The sequence below is a fragment of the Miscanthus floridulus genome, chromosome 8 (assembly GCF_019320115.1).
Source record: "Miscanthus floridulus cultivar M001 chromosome 8, ASM1932011v1, whole genome shotgun sequence".
Classification (NCBI taxonomy): Eukaryota; Viridiplantae; Streptophyta; class Magnoliopsida; order Poales; family Poaceae; genus Miscanthus; species Miscanthus floridulus.
In genome coordinates, this window is record NC_089587.1 from 14,421,679 (window position 1) to 14,445,333 (window position 23,655).

The window sequence follows — 23,655 nt, forward strand, 5'->3', positions numbered from 1 at the left end:
GCGCGGCCTAGCCACGAGCTCGGGCGAAAGCTCCGGAAACGCCGGTTGCTGTGCCCGTTCCAGTCGTCCGATCAAAATCGGATGGATAAAACAAAAAGAGCGACGTGGCCCAATGACGTGCTCGAGCTTGGCTCAGGATTCGAAAGGAAAGAGATATAGTGTTCAGTCAACCCGCCGAAGTTTAGCCCAATTTGTACTCTATGCATGAAAACATATTAATATTCGGCATGATTTGCCCATAGTATTTAAAGTCATAAATATTGGTACTATTTTCTATAAACTTCGTTAAAGTAATAGTTTAAGAACCTGTCTAGATACATTAGTATTAATTGTTAGCAGCTAAAATTAGCATTAGTGGATCTAAACAAGCTAGCTAATAGTTTAACCAATAGCGCAAAATGAACTTCCTTGCTGATAAAATATTATTTATCAATTGGCCTCCCTAAATTAAGTGCCAAACTATTAAATGGAGGATGTAAATGAGATTCAACTAATAGGTTAGGGTTAGCCAATAGTCCGGCCTACTAATAAGAAGCTATCAAAATGAGACTTTCCTCTGCTAGCTGGTAGCAGTAACTATTAACATTAATAGATCTAAATATGGTCTTACTCAAACTAAACGGGTCTTTTTGGTTGGTGATCAAAACTTGCCACGCCTAACCTTCGGCAAACTGTGGCTGCCAGAGAAAGTTTGGCGAGCAAAATTGAAGTCACGCTTGTGTCAAAGTTTGGCAAGAAAATGGATCTATGATGTGTGGGATATGTTGCTAAAAAGTGTGGCACGCCGTAGTTGTGGCAGAAAACCAAACAGCTGCCAGCTGTGACATAACTAACTTGTAGCATGACACGTTTTTGTCACGAACCAAACAGCCCTATAGAATTACATTCTTTTTAAGGGGAGTATACACGAAAAAGGGAAAAAAAAACTATAGTTGCTTGGTTACAAACTTCGGTCCACTTCATCATCAGGTATAAAAATTTAGCGCACCAAGTTTGCATGCAGCACCATCAGACGCACCGAAACTGATGAAACAATAATTATGAAGGGAAATTTTTGTTCCAAATATCTCACTGGATGCTTCCCTGAAATTTCAGGCAACAGCAGGCATGTTTGCACCGCCACGGAAAACAGTAGGAAAAGGGTTGCATCTCGCATTGCAGCAAAGATTCAGGAGAGACTAGCTAGAATAATAAAATAATAAGGTGATGTTTAAATCCTGGAAGTAAAGTTTAGGAATGTCACGTCGAATGACATCGGGGTGTCATATGGGGGTGTTTGGATAGTAATAATAAAACAAATTATAGAAGTCCTCGGTAATCCACGAGACCAATTTATTAAGCATAATTAATCTGTCATTAGCATATGTTTACTGTAGTACCACGTTGTCAAATCATGGACAAATTAGCCTTGAAAAATTCGTCTCGTAAATTAGTTATAATCTGTGTAATTAGTTACTTTTGAGTCTATATTTAATACTTTAAATATTTGTCCAAACATAATGTAACAGTGAGTAAACTTTAGAGAGCAACTGAACAAAAACGAGGCAAAGACGGGATGGGCGGGTTGTTTCTGTTTCCACAAGTCCACAAAGCAGCCCATGTGCAGCAGATATGTCGAGCTGACAGTCAGTACGGCTGGCAACTAACAACGAACTGCTGCTGGCTTTGGCTTTGACACTGCTCGTTCTGGGGGCTGTTTAGTTCCACCCAAAACGCCAAATTTTTCAAGATTTCCCGTCACATCGAATCTTTGGACGCATGCATGAAACATTAAAAATAAATAAAAAATAAAACTAATTACACAGTTTAGACGAAATCCACGAGACGAATCTTTTAAGCCTAATTAGACTATGATTGGACATTATTTGTCAAATAACCACGAAAATGCTACAGTAGCATTTCGCCAAAAATTTCGCGAACTAAACCGGCCCCTGGTTCAGGACTTGATGTGCGGCCGTGCGCGGTGAAGCGAAGAGCGAGCGAGGCAGCGAGCCGCCATTTCGGAGGACCAGCGGACAACCATAAAGGCTGAAGTGCTGAACCAATGACACGGGGGACCCACTGGCCAGGGCCACCGGCGTCAGCATCGCAGGGCGTGTCCATTCGTCGCGTGGCGAAGCAGTGATTGAAGTGGCCGTTCGTAGACACGTGCAGCAGTACGTACAAATCGAAGACGTGGGGCCACGTCAGACAGTGGCGGAGCCAGGATTTAAACCTAAGGGAGCGATTCGAACCGATAACAATCACGCAACGAAATACATATACAGTCAAAGTGTACATAACAACCAAATAACTTTTTTTGTGTTATAATACAAAAAAAACTAAAAACTAAAAAAAACACAAAATATTTTAGAGAAACAAGGAACAAAATTAATTAGCCCGAGATCTCTAACACTTATGTGACCATCAAACTAATTCTTAACAAGAAGACTAATCCCGAATAATATACAGCCTATTCGGGATATATTCTTCACATAGAATATAATTAGAATAAAATATTTTGACTTATCTAAATTTGCTTGCCTACCATATTAGGATATATCTATTTTTTTTGGTTTATTAAAATGCTTATGTTTCATTGTACTTCATGTTTGCATTCTTCTTTTGATTTCTTTTTATTTGTTTTATTTTATTTCTTTTCTAATTATGTTTTCTTTGATTCATGTTTTCTATATTTTAATCTTTCTTTAATTTTTTCTTTTTCTTTTTCTTTTCGTGCATATTCATTTTTATTTTCTTTTTATGTTTTATGTGTTTATTATTATTTTCATTTTTTATATTTTTTACTCTTTTTTTCTTTTCTTATTATTTTTTATGATATTTTATGCTGTTCATATGTATGCATGTGATGTTCTATATTTTTTTTATGTTCACGTGTTATACATGTGATGTTCTGTGATATTTTTTATGTTCACGTGGTATGCATGTAATGTTCTATGTTGTATCTTACGATGTTCGCATCCTATACATGTGATGTTCTCGTAGTATACATGTGATGTTCTATAATATTTTTTCATGTTCACACAGTATACATGTGATGTTCTATGATGTATTTAGGAATGTTCACGTAATACATATGCGATGTTCTATAATATATTTGGTGATGTTCTATGGTGTATTTTGCGATGTTCGCGTCATATACATGTGATGTTCTCGTAGTATGCATGTGATGTTCTATGATGTTTTTTTTATGTTCACACAGTATACATGTGATGTTCTGACGATGTATTTAGTGATATTCACGTAATAATATATATGCAATGTTATACAATATATTTAGTGATGTTCTATGGTGTATTTAATGTTGTTCACTTAGTATACATGTGATATTCTATAGTATATCTTAGAATGTTTGAAAAGTATCCTCTGTGATATTTTTTAATTTTTTCTATATTACGTTTTTTCTTATGCTTTGCTCTAGATTTTATTATTATTTACTTATGTTATGTGATTATTTTTTTATTTTATATGTCATATTATCGTGAACCTAAATTAGAATATTATTCTTCTAAACGTGAGAATATTTTTCTGTTAAAGACGGAACATTGTTCTATGAAACTAGAACATCGTCTCTACTTAATAATGTTGTATTGTCTTAAGATAAATGTTCGTTAATAAAATTTTATTTAAATATATTCACTTTGGATCTTGTTTCGAGGGATTTATGGTAAGAGCTGTTACCCGCGATCCGAAGGCTACCGTCAAGCATCAACAGACTCCGTGTACCAAACGAGTGCGGACATGCAAAACTTGACGTTATTTTTTACAAGGAAAAAATTTGTCGGGGTGAGCCGCGCCACTCAGCTGAACCGTGAACCGTGCCTACAAGGCAACGCAGCAAAACCGAGAACTACATTAATAAAGTATAACCGTGCGGAGCAAAGACTGCAACCAGATGTCACCGACGAACAGTTATGCCTAGCCCGACTAAAGATAGAACAGCTAAATGCAGGCTTAGCATCACCCCTCAGCTGAACTGAAACTCTAGCAAGATAAAACAACCAAGTAAATGTCTAAATCCCATCAATTCTACTGAATTACCAACATATTTTGTACAGATACAAGTCAAAAACCAGCCACCCATCAGAGTACTGGCTCACCCTCGCAATCAAGCAGGGAAGCGGCAACAGAATGTATAGAACCTCAGCTGAGGGCATCCGGACTATCCCAGGGCGAAACATTTACGGGAAGAAGCAAGCCAGGATTGACGAGCACGTGCCACTCTGGGTTTAACCTTTCATCTACCATGTACAAAATCCAGATCTTATTCACTGCGCACCGAGTTGTACTTCTCAGCAAGTGCAGGAGTGGTCGTTATCTTGTTCATCAGATTCTTGAACCGTATACTGTAGTCGCTGCCACTGCATACAAAATAATTCAGAGGACAAAATAAAAAGTAAGATGGTCAAGGGTTGGAATCTTGTCAAAAAATCAAGCAATAAAGGGTAAGGGTAAAGATAGAATGACAGGATCGAATCAAGCTTTGCCTTATGCGGCTTAAAGAAGAAATGGCCCTAAGAGCGCTACGAATCATGTCTTCATTCCGATCGACCTCCTGCTTCACTGCATCCCCCTTCGGTTTGTGACTTATAGTTTTCTCAATAGGTTCAACTATGGAGTCCAAAACTGAAATGGCAAAGCTGCAATATCAGAACAAAATCTGCAACATTTGCAATGTCACTTAAAAGGTTCTTGATTAGAACAAACCAGCAAGAACGGCAGAAGGGCACTTGTCTGCTAGCTTTGAGAGAATCAAATGGCAAGGCATTTTTACATCATAATGATCTGCAGAAAGCATAGTAAAGAATCATTCATGTTGACAAACAAATTAGAGCCATGCAGTACAGATTTTAAAGAAGGTGGTAGTAAAATAAGTTCATTGAAGAAATAGTGATAAATGATTAATATGCTGATGCAGGTATATCACATGGTTGTAATATAGCTAGGAGAGACAGCACTGTAATAATATCATAAAGGAAAAATATTATTCTAAGGTCTCAATATAACAGGTCAACACTCACCAGTGGTAACAGCCTAACAGGACAGGAAAGTAATACACTGTATTATTTAAATTAAAATTTTGCAATTCATAGATACTAGGAAAGTTTATATACCATGAAGAGGAAACAGGTAAATTTGATAACAGCTAAGTATAACGCTGAAAAGATAAATGATAAGCGAATTCACCATTCAAAAGTCTAATAGACTACCAATGGTATCACATTTGATAAGTCTTGCCATTTTCCAGGACTAGTTGGCTTCATCCCAATTGCAGTTATGGACATGTAAGCGAATAAAACGTACTTACCACCTAAGCCAGACAAGAGGAAAGGTACAATGAAGGACGATGGATTCACTTGATCAAGACAACTGTCCAATAAAGTGTCCACGCATTCAAAGGCAGCTTTCCTGAGTTCAAGACCATCATCAACAACATGCTTGAAAGGCCCAAGATCAACTGTCCTAATCAACTCTTGCTGCAAAGAAAGGACATCATCACTTCCAGGATGGATAAGATATAGTGCAACTACATTGATTTTATTATAATGCAACTTCCTCGGTTAAGAGAGCTCAAATATCTGAAACGATATAATTAAGATACAAGAAACAATACCTTAATAACAGTTTGGTCATATAGAAGAGGTAATAACTCTGGAAGAAGACCTTTAATCAAATTTGGCTTGTTGTGCGCTGCTGTGCTCAAAGCCAGAACTGCTGCTCTTCTCACATGCTGTGAATGCAAACGAAAGGGGGAAAAAAATGCTACTGTGAGCTCCACATCTTGTCACTATCATTCAGTATAACAAAAAATGAAAAATAATTAATTATGTAAACAAGTGTGTCATTACCCTATCGCTGTCTTTAATCAACATCAGGAAAGTAGATATCTCAGAGTACATGATTTCATCTATTTTCTCAGTTCGTTCAACAATTGAATATTTTATAGCAATGGCAACTGTAGCTCTCGTATTTGCTGCTGGGCTAGACGTGCGTACCTACAAAGAGAGATTCCATTAGGCCGTCAAAGCAAAATAACTGCAAAGTGAAGAATAGCTTTTGCTGGTTAGCCATGTCACACCTTCAAAGCAGGGACTAATTTTTTTGGTTCAATTAAAGCAATTTTTCCTAAACACTCTGCAACAACATTCCGAACTCCCTCCTCCTCACTTTCACAGTGATTGAAGAGCAATGCCAATATCTTCTCAATGTTTGAATCCTGGAGCTCACTCTGGCCAGTATGATCAACAGATTGCCGCACGATTACCTGACAGTTTTTTAGTACGAGCAAGTTTTAGGCAACAGTTAGATTAGGAATGCATTTTACAACCAAAGTTCAAATAGAAATCAACCTCTTTAAGTGAATGGAGCAACAGATATTGCTTCTTCTGTTGATTGTCAATCTGATCCAAAATAAATGGTAAATACTTGGAGAGGTTGCCAACAGCAATGTTTCCAAGTGCATAGGATGCTGCGGACTTAATCTCCTCAAAAGGTGATTGAAATGATTCAATGACAATGTTCTCAATTTGAACATGATTGCTGAGGTCCTTCCTCCTCCCAATTTCTCCCAGACATAACAAGGCCATATGTTGTTTAGCCTGAGATGAAGATAATACACACTTAACAGATGAGATATTCTTATTTACATACACAAACCAATCATCCTAATAGCAATCAAAGTTTGGTGAAGCCTATCATGGCTAAACAATCAATAGCAGGTGTTAACAGTTCACTATAATCGTAAAGGCTAAACAATTCACTATAATCGTCAAGGCTAATGCATACTACCAAAGTTTTTATGGATTACCCAATAATAACCATAGAAAGGTGTATGATTAACATACAACAGATCATAAGCCAATAACAAGCTATAAATTCAATTACAGAGTTTTTAATTGACCTTCCAGAAACGAATGGATCATGTAATATTCGTCACAGAGGCAATAAGCATCACAGGAAATTTCAAAATCGAAACAATATCTAGAATCAAGATCATGTACTATCTGAATTAACAATTGCCTAGTGTAAGGCCCACCACCCACCTAGATAAAAATGCCCATGAATCACTTTTAAAACACTGATTAGATTACACCCAAGGGTAGCGACATGACATGGATGAAAATGAGTAAACCTACTGAACAAGAAATATATCCTCTATCATGGGGGCAAGACTTACAGAGTTAGTAGTGCTGTCATCTTTCAAAATGCCTTTAAGCATTTCAATTGTAGATGCACACTTCTGGTCACCAGCTGCTAAGCATAGAACAGCAACACACTTAGCAATAGAAGACAGTGCTTGCTTGGCAAGACTACCGGACTGTGATGGCTTCGCAGCAGAAATAAGGGAATTCAACAAAGCATCAAAGCTAGTATTTGCAGATTGAACAAGTGACGCAAAAAACCTCTGAAGAGCCTGTAACAATATTAACCATCACATGTTAGTAGCCACCTAAGAAATCAAGTGTTCAGATCCAGGGGCGGGGGGGGGGGGGGGGGGGGGGGGGGGGGGGGGGAGGATACCTGTAGTGCCTGCCCTTGCAAGAGGGCACTCCTGATCAAAACAAGGGCCTGAGGCAAAACCTTATTTCTCACAGCTAAACCAACATTTTTAATGGATTTTCTGTCAACCATTATTGTGCAACAAAGTTCCAATGCAAGAGCGGTCATATGCAAATCCATGTCACTATCACAAATAAAATACAAGTCAGCATCAGTAGTCATGGCAGGGCATATGCAAAAGGAAGAAGAATAATGCAAGGAAAAACCTTATGAGGGTTGAAAGTTCCGCGATTATCGTCTCATATGAAGAAGAGCCAATCTGACCACCATATGTGATAACCAAAGAATTTAGAGTTCCCAATGTTGCCTGCCTAAGAGCTCTGTTGGCCTGTTACATAAGAGAGAAATAATGAAGGCTTTATCACTTTGCTACCCAAGCTAATGCTTTTCAGAGAAAATAAAAATCAAATGAAGGCAGCAAAGATCCATGCAACTATGCAAGTACCTTACGAAGGAAAGCTGTGAGCTCAGAAACAACATGATCCAGGACACACGAGAGATCAATACGAAGAGGTGAATTCGCAATAACTGAAAATGCCTGTAAAGTGAAACATTTTAGGTACCACAGCAGAATAGCATCATGAAAATAACATTAGGTCATTGAGATGGTTCATGAAAATAAGGAACAAATAAAAAATAGACAACATATTCCCATGCATAAGCAGATAGCAATATGTATGATTAAAGTATTCAATATTAGATATCCTTAATCAAGTGTTTCAGCATTTGTGCTTTAACATAAAACATGCCATAAACAAGCATTGCACGATGTTAAATCTCAAAATTAAGTATTGGTATCACACTGCAAGCAGTCAAAAACTTACCTTGACAGCTGTAAGTCTTGTAATTTCATTACCCATCCTATCGACGAGTATGGGAAGGCATGCTGGTAATTCTCTTTGAAGACCGTCACCAAAAGTAGAGACCACCAGACTCATGCAAGATATGGCGCATTCTTTTACCTCCTGGGAGAACATAAATTTGCATAATAAATGAGTGCACCCGGAAGCACACAAGAGAGGGAGTAGGGAGAAGACAGAAGAGAATTTCGCCAAACCTGATCCTGATCTTGATTAGCCAAACGCCCCAGTATAGCTTTATAGATTGGACCAATGTATGGCCTGAAATCGACTGAGCTTGTCTGCACCACAAAACAACAAAAATAAATAAAATAAAATAAAAATAAGATAACAGGGTACTTCATGTCCGCAAGACAAGGAATACAATATGACCTCGAGATTTGGGCGAAGGACACGGACTAGCTCTCCGCACACCCGCAAAGCCTCAGCAGTGACTTTATAATATCTATCTCCGATAGCAGATAGTATAGGGGCAGAAAGTGCCTGGAAATTTGATTTGCAATCAGCAGCCACTCCAACGGTCTTTAAATTCTACTGAACACTAATAGACTGTACCTTGATGTATGGATGAAACACAGATGGCGAATGTGAAGCCATAACAAGCCTTGTAAATACAAGGGCTTCGATCTTCAGGTTGGAGGTAGAAGACTTGTCCTGTCAAATTGACAATAAGTTAAAAAAAATGGTTTCACAACAAGTTTATTAGGGGCTGAAAGTTTTTATTCAAAAAAAATAGGGGGTGAAAGTCACTACTAACATTCAAAGCCTTCTCAATCCCAGGAACGAGTGATCTAAAATGATCAGCAAGACAGTCTGGTAATACAACCACAAGCTCCTTCAGTACTGAAAATGCCCCAACCTGGAAAATGTTGGGAATATAATCAGACTTACAGTTCCAGAACCATGAGTTGGTGGATAACTGAAAGACTAACCTTTGTCTTGATTGATTTTTCACGTAACTGCCTGTTGATAGACTTGACGACTTTTGGCACCTCTTGCTTCAGCAACCATCGAGGACTGCAAAGCAAAACAGAATGATGCATGGGGACAGGAGCCAGAACATGCAATCTAAATGCAGACCTTTTCTGCTAAGCATAGCAACAAAGGCAACATATACATTCATATCTAGTGCCCAGTATAGGGGACCAGATTTCCACGTTATAGTAAGAACAAACATGGCACCAGTTTTTCTAACTAAAGTTCGATGAGCCTCACCTGGACTCATCAATGTCGCCTTGTCCTTTCGTTACATTACCAGTTTGGCGTAAGAGCTCAATGAAGGTGTTGAAGATATCCATCTAGAATCAGATAGAAGCTTCATAAGATTAAGAAATCAAGGCAACTAAAGTTTTATATACAAATTTAGTCATGTATTTACCTTTACATTCTCCTCTCTTTCCCGAAATCGTTCAATTAACTTTGGACAAGCCTGCACAGAACGAAATATATATTTCAAAAAAATCACAGAATGGTATTTCCTTAACAAGTATTGAAGACAAATTATTAGACTCATCTTTGTTGCATTTATTAGTAAACGTCGTCTCAAAAACATTGAAAACAATATGCCATAGATATAATTATTGATGTCAACAAACCTCTAGATACATCTTTGACAACATTTCAGGACGAGACACTATAATTGCAGATAGGCACTTTGCTGATGCCCTACGGACTTTCCAGCTTGCATCCTCATCATCTGTGTACTCATTTGCACTCTCACTGGGACAAAATGTTAAAAGTTTTAATTACATGAACTGAGCAAATTAATGTGTAGGAAATCCCTGTAAGCATAATAGTGACGTACTCGTCATCATCCTCTTCCTGCCCTTCCTCATCAGTATCCTCATCCATGCTATCAGTGAAATTAGGATCATAGCTCACATATTCCAAAGCAAGATTCAGAATGCCCTCACAATATGGGGATATATCCCTTGGGCACCTGAGCATAAAGCTCTCAAGAGCCTATATGACAGAAAGAGTTAGAGCTAATTCAAAGAACACACATACAAAACAAATGTTAAAACAAAACAGATTCACACCTGCAAGCTGTATTCACGAAGCTCTTCATCATTTTCAGATGCACTTGTACAATAGCTTATAAGCAGAGGAACAGTTTCAGCAAGGTGTGGCCCAAACCGGTACCCCACAGAACGACTGCATGTCAGAACACATAATGTTAGGAAGCCTCAGTATCAGACAAGATTCGATAACTTTGTAATCTCAACCCACAGTGGAAGCAAACAAAACATTTACTGCTAACGTAAAGCACATTCAAAGTTATCCAGAAAAAAACATATAATTTTTTTTAACTCACATATCCCTTACAATTACTAATGGTGGCTAGCCTCCAAAATTTTGAGATAAACAAGTACCTTAGAGAACCAATCATCTGGATATTTGTTCGGGTAATTTCAGATTTTGCACCTCTATTTTTCAGCAACTGGACAACTTGCAAAGTTGCCTTCGCTAACAAATCATCTGATAAACTTGGAGCAAGCGATGCTACAAAACAGAGACAATTTGTGGTTATAAATACCTAGATATGTTTATGAGATCATAAGATCTAGAAAACATTTGCAAGACTATGAAAAGCACAATAAGTACAAATAAATCAAATGTGTGTTGACTTACCAATGCAAGAAATAGACTTCTTTCTGACGCTTGCTTGGTTGGAACCCAATTGGGATAGAAGTGCAGTGAGCATATACTCATGATCTTTTGTGATCAAGTTGCCAAATCTATGAAGCACATCCGCCAATATATCAAGACATTCGCATTTAATTTCAGCACCTTTTGCCTGCCAACACTGTTAGTCGCTGAATTCTCACTCTTGGAAGTAGCAGAATTCTTACTCTCATCGAGAGAGGATGACACTAGGAGTTGGGAAAATTTCCTGGTTTATTTCTCAATGCCATACCAACCCGAGGGGTTGGGGATACATATTTATAGGCTGCTAGCCAGCCAAACATATACCAAGATGCTAGTATAAGATGATGTCCTCTAGATGCTAGTCTAAGATGATGTCCTAGATGTTGTCCTCTAGTCTAAGATGCTGTCCTAAAAACACAAAGACCACAACAGCTCCACAAAGACCACAACAGCCAGACTTATCCATCATTCTCCCCCTAAGTCTTGTGCGACGTCTTGTGGGAAAGTTGAACCATCCCGGTCCTGGAGCAGAGCTCAAGGAACTTGATCCTCCTAAGGGGCTAGGTGAGCAGGTCCGCAAGCTGATCCTTGGTGTTGATGTAGCTCGCCTTGATGCTCCCTTCCTCAAGACAGCCTCGGATGAAGTGGTACCTCACCCGGATATGCTTGCTGCGTTCATGGAAGACGGGGTTCTTTGCCAGGGCCAGAGCAGACTTGCTGTCCACCCTGAGCTCCACCGCTCTAGTGTCTCTGCCGAGGAGATCACCAAGCAGTCGAGCGAGCCAGAGCGCCTGAGTCGAAGCGGTGGAGGCCGCTATGTACTCGGCCTCGCAGCTGGACAGGGCCACCACCTGCTGCTTGACCGACTGCCAGCTAACGAGGCACTTGCCGAGGAAGAAGAGGATCCCGCTCGTGCTCTTGCTGGTGTCGATGTCGCCGGCGTGGTCGCTGTCGCTGTACCCGACGAAGTGTGCCGCCCCAGGGCACCTAGGGTAGTAGAGGCCGTGGTCGAGAGTCCCCGCAATGTAGCGGATGATCCTCTTCACAGCCTGCTGGTGCTCCGTTGTCGGTCGCTGCATGAACCGACTAACGTAGCCGACGGAGAATGCCAGGTCCGGCCGTGTGTGGGCGAGGTAGCGAAGGCTCCCCACTAGACGCCGGTACTGCGTAGCGTCCACCTCCTCCGTCGTGCTGTCGCGGCTCAGCTTCAGCCTCTCCTCCATCGGAGTGAGAGCTGGGTTGCAGTCGGTGAGCCCAGCTAGCTCAACGACGCGCTTGGCGTAGGCGGTCTGTCAAAGCGTGATCCCGGAGTCATCCTGGTGCACCTTTATTCCCAGGTAGAAGGAGAGAGGCCCCAGGTCACTCATCTGGAAGGTGGCCTTCATCTCTTCCTTGAATGCCGCCACCTCCGCATCCTTGGTGCCGGTGATCACCAAGTCGTCGACGTAGACACCCACCAGCAGAGCATTACCTCCACTGCCCCGTCGGTAGATGGCCGCCTCAGTGCGGGCTTTGCTCGAAGCCCATCCCCTTTAGCGTGGAATCCAACTTGGCATTCCACGCCCTCGGTGCCTGCCGCAAGCCATAGAGGGCCTTGCGCAGGCGGAGCACCTTGCCCTCCTTGCCAGGGGATCGCAAATCCCGGCGGCTGGTGCACGTAGACCTCCTCCTTCAAGTCGCCGTTAAGGAACGCCGACTTGACGTCCATGTGATGAACACGCCAGCCCTCCTGGGCAGCTAGCGCAAGGAGGAGTCGCACGGACTCCATCCGTGCCACGGGAGCAAAGGCGTCGTCGAAGTCGACCCCCTCCTGCTGCACGAAACCTCGTGCCACCAAGCGAGCCTTGTGCTTGACGATGGCACCGGCTTCATCCCTCTTCAGCTTGTACACCCACTTAAGGGTGATCGCGCGGTGACCACGAGGAAGGTCAGCAAGCTCCCAGGTGCGGTTCTTCTCAACCGCATCCATCTCCAACTGCATCGCGGCGCGCCATGCCGCGTGTCTCTCGGCCTCTGCAAACGACCGAGGCTCGCCGTCGTCACACGCAAGGTGCAACTGCGCCTCCAGGTCGTGAGGCACCGGTCCCGGCACCGGCTGGTCGCCGAGAAGGTTCTCCATCGTACTGGTACCGCAACGGCTCGCCGTCGTGGTACGCGTCGACGCGCTCCTCGTCGTGAGAGAGCGGAGTAGCGAGCTCAACCGGGCCGTGCTCGACACGAGCTGGTGGTGGAGTAGACGTGCCCGGAGTGGTGCCTGTCGGTGCTGGAGTGCGTGGCGTTGCCGGCTGTGGTGGAGCCGGCGAAGAACTCATCGCAGCCGAGGTCCTGGCTGGAGAGCGTGGTGCTGTCGGAGTAGCAGGCGCCGGGGTCGGTGGAGGCTCGGGGACTGGGGTAGACGCGCTCGCCGAAGAAGAGCCGCCTACTCCCCCAGCTCCCTCGAAGTGGACGTACTCGACAGTGAAGTCGTCGTACGTCGGAGCCGAGCCGTCGTCCACCGCCTTGTCCCACGCCCATCCTCGCCCTTCGTCGAACACAACGTCACGCGCCGTGCGCACACGCTGTGTCTTCGGGTCGAGGATGCGGTAGGCCTTCGAGCCCTCCGCGTAGCCGATGAACACTCCCGGAGTGCTCCTGTCGTCGAGCTTGTTGATGTGGCCAAGCTCCTTGGCGAACGCGAGGCAGCCGAAGACCCGCAAGTGGGAGACCGCCGGCTTGTGCCCATGCCAAGCCTCGTACGGCGTCCTGCCGTCGAGCGCCTTGGTAGGCGAGCGGTTGAGGATGTAGACGGCCGTCACCACCGCCTCTCCCCAGAAGACAGCCGGCATCCCCCTCTGCTTGAGGAGGGCCCGAGCCATCCCCACAACCGTCTGGTTGCGCCGCTCGACGACGCCGTTCTGCTGTGGGCTGTACGGCGCAGGAGTAGTGGCGCTGAATGCCCTCGTCAGCGCAGTACGACGCGAATTCAGCCGCCGTGAATTCGCCGCCGTTGTCGGTGCGCAGCACGCGCAGCTTGCGGCCGCACTCCGCCTCCGCAGCAGCCTGCGCGCGCCTGATGGCGTCCGCAGCCTCTCCCTTGCTGCCGAGGACCATCACCCACATGTAGCGGGAGAGGTCGTCGACGAGCAGCAGGAAGTAGCGTCGTCCTCCCGGTGTGGCCGGTGTCACCGGGCCACACAAGTCCCCGTGCACAAGCTCGAGCCTCTCCTTGGCTCGAAAGCTAGCCCGCTGTGGAAAGGGGAGTCACCTCTGCTTCGTCAACACGCAGACGTCGCAGAGCTGCTCCACATGGTCGAGGCACGGCAGGCCTCGCACCATCTCCGTGGCACTGAGCCGCTTCAGGGCCTCAAAGTGAAGGTGCCCGAAACGCTCGTGCCACTGCCACGCCTCGTCGTCCCGACTAGCAGCGAGACAGAGGGGTTGTGCCACCTGCACGTTAAGGACGTAGAGTCGATTTGCGCTTCTGGATACCTTGGCAAGAAGGCGACGACGACGATCCCAAATCCTCATGACTCCGTCTTCAACCACCACGCGCGAACCGTTCTCATCTAGCTGTCCCAAGCTGATGATGGAGTTCCTCAACGCGGGGATGTAGTAGACTCCGGTGAGCAGCCTGTGCTCACCAGACACGGTGGTGAAGATGACGGAGCCGACGCCCTTGATCTCCACGCCGGAGGCATCCCCAAACTTGACGGAGCCTCGGACGCTAGAGTCAAGCTCGGTGAAGAACTCCCGTCGACCGGTCATGTGATGGGTGGCGCCGGTGTCGAGGCACCACCCGTCAGTCTTGTCGTTGCCGGAGCTGTCGCCGAGGAGGGCGTGTGCTTTTGGCTCGTCGAGGTGGAGGAGAGCCGCTGCGGCCGGTGCCGCTGGAGGTAGCTCAATGCTTGCATGTGCCATGAACAGAGCCGGCTCCTCCTCCGCCTGTGCGACGTGGGCCTGGCCGCGTCGTGACTGTCGGCAGTCCTTGGCCCAATGGCCGAGCTGGCCGCAGTTGCGGCAGGCGCCGTCTCGTGCCGGCTTGTGCCTGCCGGCGGCGCCGCCCTGGGCGCCTCCGCGGGCATCACCCTCGGCACGTCCTCGCGCCCCGGCCTGGGCGTCTCTGCGCGCCTTGCGTGGCTTGCCACGCTTGCGGCCGCCTGTCGCGGAAGAAGGCTCCCCCTTCTTCCGATCACCTTGGCTGGCAAGCCACTGCTCCCGAGTGAGAAGGAGCTTCCCGCCAGTGGTGATGGGCCCCGAGAGAGACTGTGGCTCATCGCTGTCGACGACCTTGAGGCGACCTATCGCCTCCTCGATCGACATCGTGGAGAGATCCAGCAGGGACTCGATCGAGCGAGCCATCTGCTTGTACTTCTCGGGGACGCAGCGAAAGAGCTTTTCGACAGCTCTCTCCTCGCCGTAGGTGTCATCGCCGAACTGCACCATCTTCTGCAATAGAGTGTTGAGACGGAGAGCAAAGTCATCAACGTCCTCACCTGGCTTGAAGGCCAGGTTCTCCCACTCCTTGCGAAGTGCCTGCAGTGTGGACTTGCGGGCGCGGTCGCTGCCGATGCGTGCCGCAGCGATGGCGTCCCAAGCCTCCTTGGCAGTCCGCTTGTTGGTAAGCGAGAACTGCATCTCGGGCGGGACTGCAGCGATGAGGGCATCCAGCGCCCGTCGATCTAGGTCGTAGTCGACGTCGCCGTATCGGACTGCCTCCCACATGTGCCGCACCTGGAGCTTTACCCTCATCACCGCAGCCCACTCGACGTAGTTGGTCTTGGTGAGGGTAGGCCACCCACCGCCGGGACTGACGTCCCTGACAACAGCCTGGAGCTCGTGGTAACCACGGTACCGATCCGGGGAGAGAGAGCCACGCTGCCTGTGAAGGCCGCGTTCTCCATCGACCCGTCGGTACCGATCCGGGGAGAGAGAGCCACGCTGCCTGTGAAGGCCGCACTCTCCATCGACCCGTCCGCCACCGTTGCCGTGCGCGCCTCCTCCAGGAGCGCCACCGGCGCGTCCGCGCCTGTTTGGGCTGCCGCCGCGCTCGTGGGCATGTGCGGCTGCCCCAGGAGCGCCACCGCCGTGCGCGCCTCCTCCAGGAGCGCCGCCAGCGCGTCCGCGCCTGTCTGGGCTGCCGCCACGCTCGTGGGCGTGCGCGGCTGCCCACTGCGCCGCCCGCGCTCGCGCCGCCTCTCTCTCTAGGAGCTCGAGGTCCGTGTCGGCGGGTGTCGTCAGCGGAAATGGAGCTGCCGATGCTGCCGCGCAGAGCCTCGACCTCCGCTGCCGCCGCACGAGCTGCATTCGCCACCGCACGCGCTTCTGCCTCTGCTCTGGCTGCTGCCAGCTCCGCCGCTGCCAACCTCGACACCCTTGCCGCCGCCACCGCAGCGGTCTCTGCCGCCGCTCGCTCGCGTTCCTCTACCGCGGCAAGTTCGGCCTCCTGCCGACGCCGCGTGCTCGAGGCGACCGAGCGCTGAGACTGCCCTGCGGACATGACGCGTTACCGAGGGGCTGCTGCGTGGGGATAGGGCTGCTTCAGTCGTCTGCGCGGGGGAGGAGTGAGCAGGAGCGGCCAGAGCTGCTGCTCGCAGCTGGGGCTGTTGTGTGGCTGGGAGAGGAGATGAGCAGGAGATGCTTAGGCTACAGGATAGTACGGCTCTGATACCACTTGTTAGTCGCTGAATTCTCACTCTTGAAAGTAGCAGAATTCTTACTTTCATCGAGAGAGGATGACACTAGAAGTTGGGACAATTTTCTGGTTTATTTCTCAATGCCATACCAACCCGAGGGGTTGGGGATACATATTTATAGGCTGCTAGCCAGTCAAGCATATGCCAAGATGCTAGTCTAAGATACTGTCCTAGATGCTAAGATGTTGTCCTCTAGATGCTAGTCTAAGATGATGTCCTAAATGTTGTCCTCTAGTCTAAGATGTTGTCCTATGCTGTCCTAAAAACACAAAGACCACAACAGCCCCACAAAGACCACAACAGCCCCACAAAGACCACAACAGCCAGACTTATCCATCAAACAGATGAGGGGTTACATTTAACTACACGTTGAGCCATGCGACAACAAAAACATTTACGTGCTGTACAATCAAGAAATGTACAAAATACATTCTTACTTGCCGCAATAGGTGGTGAAACTATCATACAATACATCCATTCCAAATGTACTCTAAAAAGGGCGTACCCAGTGCAAAGAGCTCCCGCTCTATGCGGGGTCTGGGGAAGGGTGTCAGTGGCAAGCCTTACCCTCGCCTGTGCAATGCGACGAGACCGCGACTCGAACTTGGGACCTTTCGGTCACAGGCGGTAAGACTCTACCGCTTGCACCAGGCCCGCCCTTCCATTCCAAATGTACTCTAACAAGAAAAATTAAGAAAGAGGCAAAATACACCAGTAATCGCATACACTATGCAGAACTTCAATCCTACTATTATTCTATGAACTTCAAACATTCTCATATGAATTAGCTAAGCTGTGAGCATATTCTAATGCCACTTTTTTGAGCTAAGATTCTGTTGCTAAACAGCAGCATCATACTTGTCTTCAAAGAACCAACTTGATTATACTTTTAGTAACCACATTAACATTACCTCCATTGTAGTGGACAAAAATTTAATATCTAGAGAACTTAAAAGTTTCTGTAGCTGTTTATCTTTGATAATCAGCCTGAAAAACCTATATGCTTTAGGTTCTGAAGGGACATGACTTTTTTTATATTTATATAAGAAAAAAGAAAAGGCACGTCAACAGTGCTGCTAACAATGGTGGTTGAAATTGCTAGCTGTTGGATAATTAAATAGCTTCAACATCATAGCTACATGTTTATATGCTTATGATGCCTGTCTAAACAAACGGTCTACACCTCAGCTCATTTTTGTTGCAATACATACAGAACATTTAGCTGAGATAGGAAAAATTTAACATTACAACTCATAACTAGAAAGCTTTGAAATCAAAGGCTTCACAGTGAACATTTTGAGTGGTCTGAAAAAATACAGGCCTGAAAATGTAGAATATTTGGCACTCGAGTAGAAAGCTTACGGTATTGACACCCTTGATGAGTTGTGGGGCAAGAGAAAGCAAAATCTTTTCAGCAAGTGATGGTGTAGTAACTTCTGCAATGATTGTCTTCAGGGCTATACTAGCTGTATCTCGATGCTGGTCCTTTCCATTGATCAATTTATCACAAAGTTTATTGGTCATCTCCACAACCCTGTCCTCACCAACCTTCTTGATGAGTGGAGCCAAGCTACAAAGACGACATTACAAGAGTTTGCCAATACCACAAAATGCAGAAAGCAAGAACTGTGGAAAGAACATAATAGAACAACAAATAACAAATTCTCACGCATTGAAGTGCTCATACAATGCAATTACCAAGGCATGACAACGTGATACATTATACCCAGCAAATGCAAGTCTACTCATTATAAAATAGAAGGCTAACTTAATACACCACTGACAGCAATTCAGAACAGTAAAGTAGCAACATCAACATGCTCCCAAATTCTGGCAGCCAGGAGATCTCAGAAATGCATAATTTGCACCCCAATTACCAACAACATTGAGAAATGTGGATTCATATTTTTATAAAAGATTGTTTGAACATAGACCCAAAAATTAAAAAGAAGTGCCGGGAACAAAGTCATAGTATGAGATGGTATATGATGGATTTATGGTTAAGGGTATTTTAAACTAAAAACTGCAGCATACCATTTAACAGCTAAACCAGAAACATCTCCCGAAGCATCCTCGAGTTGTTGAAGAACAGTAATTGTTAACTTTGGCTCAAGGTCTTGATCAGCTTTGAAGCTTTCTTTATTCAATTCACTAAGTAGATCTGATGTTGCCATATATCTGTAGTCTTTATCTTTCCCTGTCATCTGTACGGGCATTTAACAAAGTACTTTAGAAGTCAAAAGGATGCATAGTGGAACCCAACTTCTTGCAAATTAGTTCAGGGGTTACCTTCTCCAAGATGTTGGTTATGTTTAAATTTGCCATTTTAGCAAGCCTTTACCAGAGCACACACTTCAGAGAATTCAACAATGTTCTGCAGGAAAACAAAATAGGTAATGAGACTAGTTTAACAGCAGACAGTTTAAACGAACAGATCCGCATTGTTGAGTTTTCAATTGCTGGTATATGCATAAAGCACTTAGCAGTGGCAGGAAAGATTAAACAATGGTGAGATTATTTATGATATGAACCTAATATTTTTTTTCTGCAGGAAATATTAACAAGGATACCAATCATTTAACTCCAGAGTCATGCTCAGCAGACAGAAAAAGGGATGCACTTCATGGCTCAAAGTTGTGTATCATTACAAATTTACAATGGAGTACTGTTACCTGTACAAACAATATCATTACAATGGCAACTTAAATTTCAATTATTATTACGATGACATAAAGCAGCTACAGTTATAATGTGTGCACACGCCACAAAAAAAAGGAAAATATACTATGCATGACGTAAAAGATAAACAAGACAATGACACTTGTGCGTTTGTAGATAGGCAACAGGCAAACAACAAAAATTAATATAGGCACAAATATGCAATAAGCAAGTGATAACGCTATACATAACACTGTCCGATGTTACTATATGGGAGTAGATAGAATTCCTAGTGGCCACGCAACTAAATTGTAAGAGGAACAAATACAACCTAACTGATTCGGTCACCTAACACAGAGCAACAAACAGAACGTTGAGGGCCAACAAAACGCCTAAAATAATTTGTGGTTAGTGAACTGTAACTGCATCTATGGTACGAAAACATATTATATGGAGCGGAGCCACTAATGCTGATCTCCAACACTGATGAACAACACCTGATCGAACCATGGATGGATCAGATTGAACTGCACTAGTAGCGCACGGCATCACGCAGCACTCAAATCTACAACTAACTGTGTGGAGCAAGACTTCTTCCAATGACAGGAGAATGCGATGAGCACCCTCGTAGCACAAGGGCATCCATCCAGACGAGCGAGCTAGGGTTACTCACTCGAAAACAGACGAGCGGACGGATCTCCGCTCCGCTCAACTCCACTCCACCGGAGCGACGGTGGAGCGGGGCTTCGGCGGAGGGAGGCGCGGCGGGTGCAGCGAGGATCCGGCACCGGCGGGCGGCGGAGCGGGGATGGGAGGAGGCCGACGGCGGTGTGCTCGGCTGCACTAGGGAACTCGGGAGCCTGGGGTCTGGGCTTAAGAGGAGCCTTGGAAGGTGATGAGACGAGACAATGGGCCAGCAGCCCAGAGGTCTATTGAGCCTACATAGGCTGGGTGTTATGGGCCTTAAGGAGTTAGGAGTTGGACCGCCCTTCTTTTTTTTGGCGTGCTCGGAAGAGGTCTCCCCGCTTCTCTCCTCTGAGTCTCTGACTCTCTTGAGTCCTCTCTGGCTCTCTCTGATCCGCGGCACCGCCGCTCGCGCTCGCGGGGAGGCGTCAACGGTCAACCCCCATCTTCGACTTCGGGGGACTCTCTAGCCGCAACTTCTTGGTTGCCCGGAGACCTGTAAGCCGAGCTAGCCCTAGCAACTGCTCCCTGGCGACCTTCAGCGTCTTGGAGTACGCATTTCTGTCCAAGCAAGCAAGTAAGTAACTCATGTACTCGCCAATTCTTGCTCAGATGGTTCCAAAGGTTCTGTCTTTCTTGAAAAGTTGTGGTAGATACTTGATCAAGTTGGTGGCTTGGTACCCAGGATTATAGCTATATGACTGATGACCCCAGGGTGTTCGATGCAATGCTTAGCTGCGAGCTCTGTGCCTATATTAAACGTCAACATTACAGTCATGCTGAATACTTTGGAGAATACATTTAAGGGTTTCGTACATCCGAGTACGTTCAAACATGAAATCGAGGCAAACTTAGCAAGATCATGGGCTACTATATTTGCCTCTCTCTTGACATACGATAATTCAAAAACCATGCATCTCCCTATATGCTCTTGAATTTCATTTAGAACAGGCAGGATAGTCGACTTGTTATTATCATTAGTTCTCCACAAGGATTGCATCTCTAAACTATCAGTTTCCATCATTACCTTCGGCTGATTCAGCAAATCCATCAAAACAGCCCCATCACGTGCAGCATAGGCTTCAACAGAGGGAATATTTGGGATCGAGCCATACCATTTGCATTTGGCTGCTAGAACCTGACCATTTTCATCTCGAATAACCACCCCAGTAGCAACTTGCTGACTTTCCGCCTTGAAAGTAGTATCCACGTTGATCTTCACAAATCGGGCAGGAGGTAGCTTCCAATTCATAATTTGTGCATTGTCCTTCTTTTCTGACATAGATTCACTGGAAACGATTAGATCAGAAGATAATTCTTTCGCCCACCTACAGGCCTGTATCAAATTCATTTTTGTTTCCCCATGGCGTCTTTCATTGTGCGCTGCCCAATCTGCCCACATTCCACATAAAATTGGTCCACGGTTTGGAGCAGGACAATGAATTATCCAGTAAATCAAAGCACCATGTAGCAGGATGCAATTTAGGTAATTTAATATTATACAGTTCATAGGACTGCCAAAACATGGTAGCAAAAGTACAATAATTAAAACATGATAAACAATTTCATCTTGAACACCACAGTCAGGACATGTACCTTGAGTTTTGATATGCCTTTCCATCAGATTTTCTTTCACTGGCACATAATTATGCATTACCCACCACCAAAAAAAAACTTCACTTTAGGAGGGATTGTTAGCATCCATATCTTTTTCCAAACTGGATTTTCCTCACTTGCTGAAGAATTTGCAGTATTTGTTTTATTCTGTTCCAACATTCGCATTGAGAGGGATATTAATCGATATGCCATTTTTTCCACACCCTATGCCCACATATCCTCCAAGCTTCCAAGTGGAATTTTCTGGATTGCCTTTGCATCAGCCACGAGGAATTTTTCCTTTAAACTGTTCATTCCAAGCAGAACCTTCTGAAGTGAGGAGTTCATGAACCCCCTCAACTGTAGCTTCTGGTTTCATTCATCATTGAATGAGTCAATAGCAGATGTGTTCCATGTGAGGAGCGTTAGAGCCAAGATACTTTGTATATACTTGCGTGTAAATCGCCAATGTTTTCTGGACATTGTGTTCTTCTTGTGTGATCAAAACCTAATCTTACTGCAATTTTGCCCTTTTCAGTACTGAATATTGTTCCATCCACTCTGTTGATGCTAATGGAGTCTGGTAGCCCAGTTTCGAAGAAATCACGATTGTTCCACTCAGAGGATTGTGAAATGGAGGAAGTGCCTTCCAATGCAGCGGGCGTGAATCCGAGTTTGCATTGGACCCAGTGGCAGATTCTGGACTCCATTCTCCCAACCGGTGGTTTCGCACATTCTTATGGCCTTGAAGCTGCTATGCAATCTCGCATGGTGAACAACCAGGAAGACTTGAAGTCATTTGTCATCCAGGTTCTGGACAACACTGGCAGCCTGTTGCTTCCGTTCGTGTACTGTGCTAGCAAGTCCCCTGATGCAGCGGCATGGGTCAAGCTGGATCAGTTGCTGGAAGCTACATTGACGAACGAGGTTGCGAGGAAGGCATCCACATCTCAAGGCTCAGCTCTGCTGAGGGTGGCTGCGTCTGTCTTCACTGAGATTCAAGCGCTGCAGGATCTCCGGCGGACATTCCTTGGTTCTAAGAGCGTGTCATTTCACCACGCGCCTATATTTGGGTTGATATGTGGGCTAGTTGGATTCGACGGTGAAACAGCGGAGCGGGCTTACATGTTTGTGACAATGAGGGATGTGTTCTCTGCCGCGACTAGACTCAATTTGATCGGACCGCTGGCTGCTTCAGTGCTGCAGCACCAGGTTGCACCAGATGCCGAGAGGATGATGCAGAAATGGAGGGACCGTGATGTCTCTGCAGCATCACAGACTGCCCCACTGCTCGATGCATTGCAGGGTTGCCATGCTTACATGTTCTCCAAGCTGTTTTGCTCATGAGAATAAGGATAAGGTGTGCTACCTTCGTATAATCTTCGAGCATACACACAATTCTATATTAGATGCTCCGGTCATGCTTTGATGCTACTCTGATAAATTTCTGCTACCTTTTGAGTTACGCTGAATGACACATCTTCAATGATACATAATGTTTGATGGCTAGCAAGGCAATTGAGTGACAAGCTTCAGATGAGTGATGTCCTCTATCAAGGACGTGATGAGCAGTTCTTTAATTATTTTTTTTAGGCACAATCCTTTAACTACAACTACAACCATGCATTCAAAACATTATATGCATTTATGATCTTTCCATCTAAGTGATTTGAAGTGTTGGACTTTAAGTTGTGCTTAAGTTATATGTCTCATCGGCGTTTTCTGCTTTTTGTAGTTCTTCTGTTTTCTGTTCGGTTACATGTGCAACTTTGTACTTTCGTTACAATAGTAATGAAATTCGTCTTGGCTATTCTGGAAAAAAAAAAAAAGTTGTGCTTAAGTAGTTGTCTGATGTTGATGCATATAATAATCTACAGCATAGTATACAAACACTGGCATCAGATCTACGGGACAGATCTACAGCATACTATACTGATGCATAGCAGTTGTTACCTAATATTGATGCATATATATAG

General features: G+C 45.1%; 2 protein-coding genes across 4 annotated transcripts; one reads left to right on the top strand and one right to left on the bottom strand.

The window, feature by feature from the left end:
* Nucleotides 1-3,866: 3,866 nt before the first annotated feature.
* On the bottom strand, nucleotides 3,867-21,294 carry LOC136475797 (cullin-associated NEDD8-dissociated protein 1-like). Of its 3 annotated transcripts, none has more exons than XM_066473405.1 (29): nucleotides 21,111-21,294; nucleotides 19,031-19,115; nucleotides 18,776-18,945; nucleotides 18,104-18,311; nucleotides 11,052-11,226; nucleotides 10,793-10,922; nucleotides 10,460-10,574; nucleotides 10,225-10,382; nucleotides 10,016-10,139; nucleotides 9,799-9,849; nucleotides 9,636-9,718; nucleotides 9,353-9,437; nucleotides 9,178-9,279; nucleotides 8,976-9,074; nucleotides 8,793-8,903; nucleotides 8,618-8,701; nucleotides 8,385-8,525; nucleotides 8,006-8,098; nucleotides 7,767-7,888; nucleotides 7,522-7,684; nucleotides 7,178-7,414; nucleotides 6,351-6,599; nucleotides 6,080-6,265; nucleotides 5,850-5,996; nucleotides 5,615-5,731; nucleotides 5,309-5,477; nucleotides 4,708-4,785; nucleotides 4,488-4,626; nucleotides 3,867-4,361 (listed from the first exon to the last, which is right to left on the bottom strand). In XM_066473405.1, the coding sequence occupies exons 2-29, from the start codon at nucleotides 19,064-19,066 to the stop codon at nucleotides 4,265-4,267; spliced, it is 3,669 nt and encodes a 1,222-aa protein (XP_066329502.1). In that variant the 5' UTR covers nucleotides 19,067-19,115; nucleotides 21,111-21,294; the 3' UTR covers nucleotides 3,867-4,264. The 3 variants fall into 3 exon arrangements, with proteins under 3 accessions (XP_066329502.1, XP_066329503.1, XP_066329500.1); XM_066473406.1 differs by lacking the exon at nucleotides 21,111-21,294 and adding an exon at nucleotides 20,073-20,242 and having other exon boundaries at nucleotides 11,052-11,217; XM_066473403.1 differs by lacking the exon at nucleotides 21,111-21,294 and adding an exon at nucleotides 20,073-20,242.
* Nucleotides 20,465-23,188, top strand: LOC136475799 (urease accessory protein F-like). The gene is made up of 2 exons (XM_066473409.1): nucleotides 20,465-20,660; nucleotides 22,218-23,188. The coding sequence occupies exon 2, from the start codon at nucleotides 22,247-22,249 to the stop codon at nucleotides 23,024-23,026; it is 780 nt and encodes a 259-aa protein (XP_066329506.1). The 5' UTR covers nucleotides 20,465-20,660; nucleotides 22,218-22,246; the 3' UTR covers nucleotides 23,027-23,188.
* Nucleotides 23,189-23,655: the final 467 nt, after the last annotated feature.

Bases quoted from the DNA above. Each gene is read 5' to 3' on its own strand.
- LOC136475799 (XM_066473409.1), top strand. From the start codon at position 22,247: ATGCTAATGGAGTCTGGTAGCCCAGTTTCGAAGAAATCACGATTGTTC.
- LOC136475797 (XM_066473405.1), bottom strand. From the start codon at position 19,066: ATGGCAAATTTAAACATAACCAACATCTTGGAGAAG. The intron at 9,719-9,798 runs GTAAATACATGA...ATCTGATTCTAG, and splicing joins AAAGAGAGGAGAATGTAAAG to ATGGATATCTTCAACACCTT. The intron at 6,600-7,177 runs GTAAGTCTTGCC...TCTTCATCTCAG, and splicing joins ATGACAGCACTACTAACTCT to GCTAAACAACATATGGCCTT.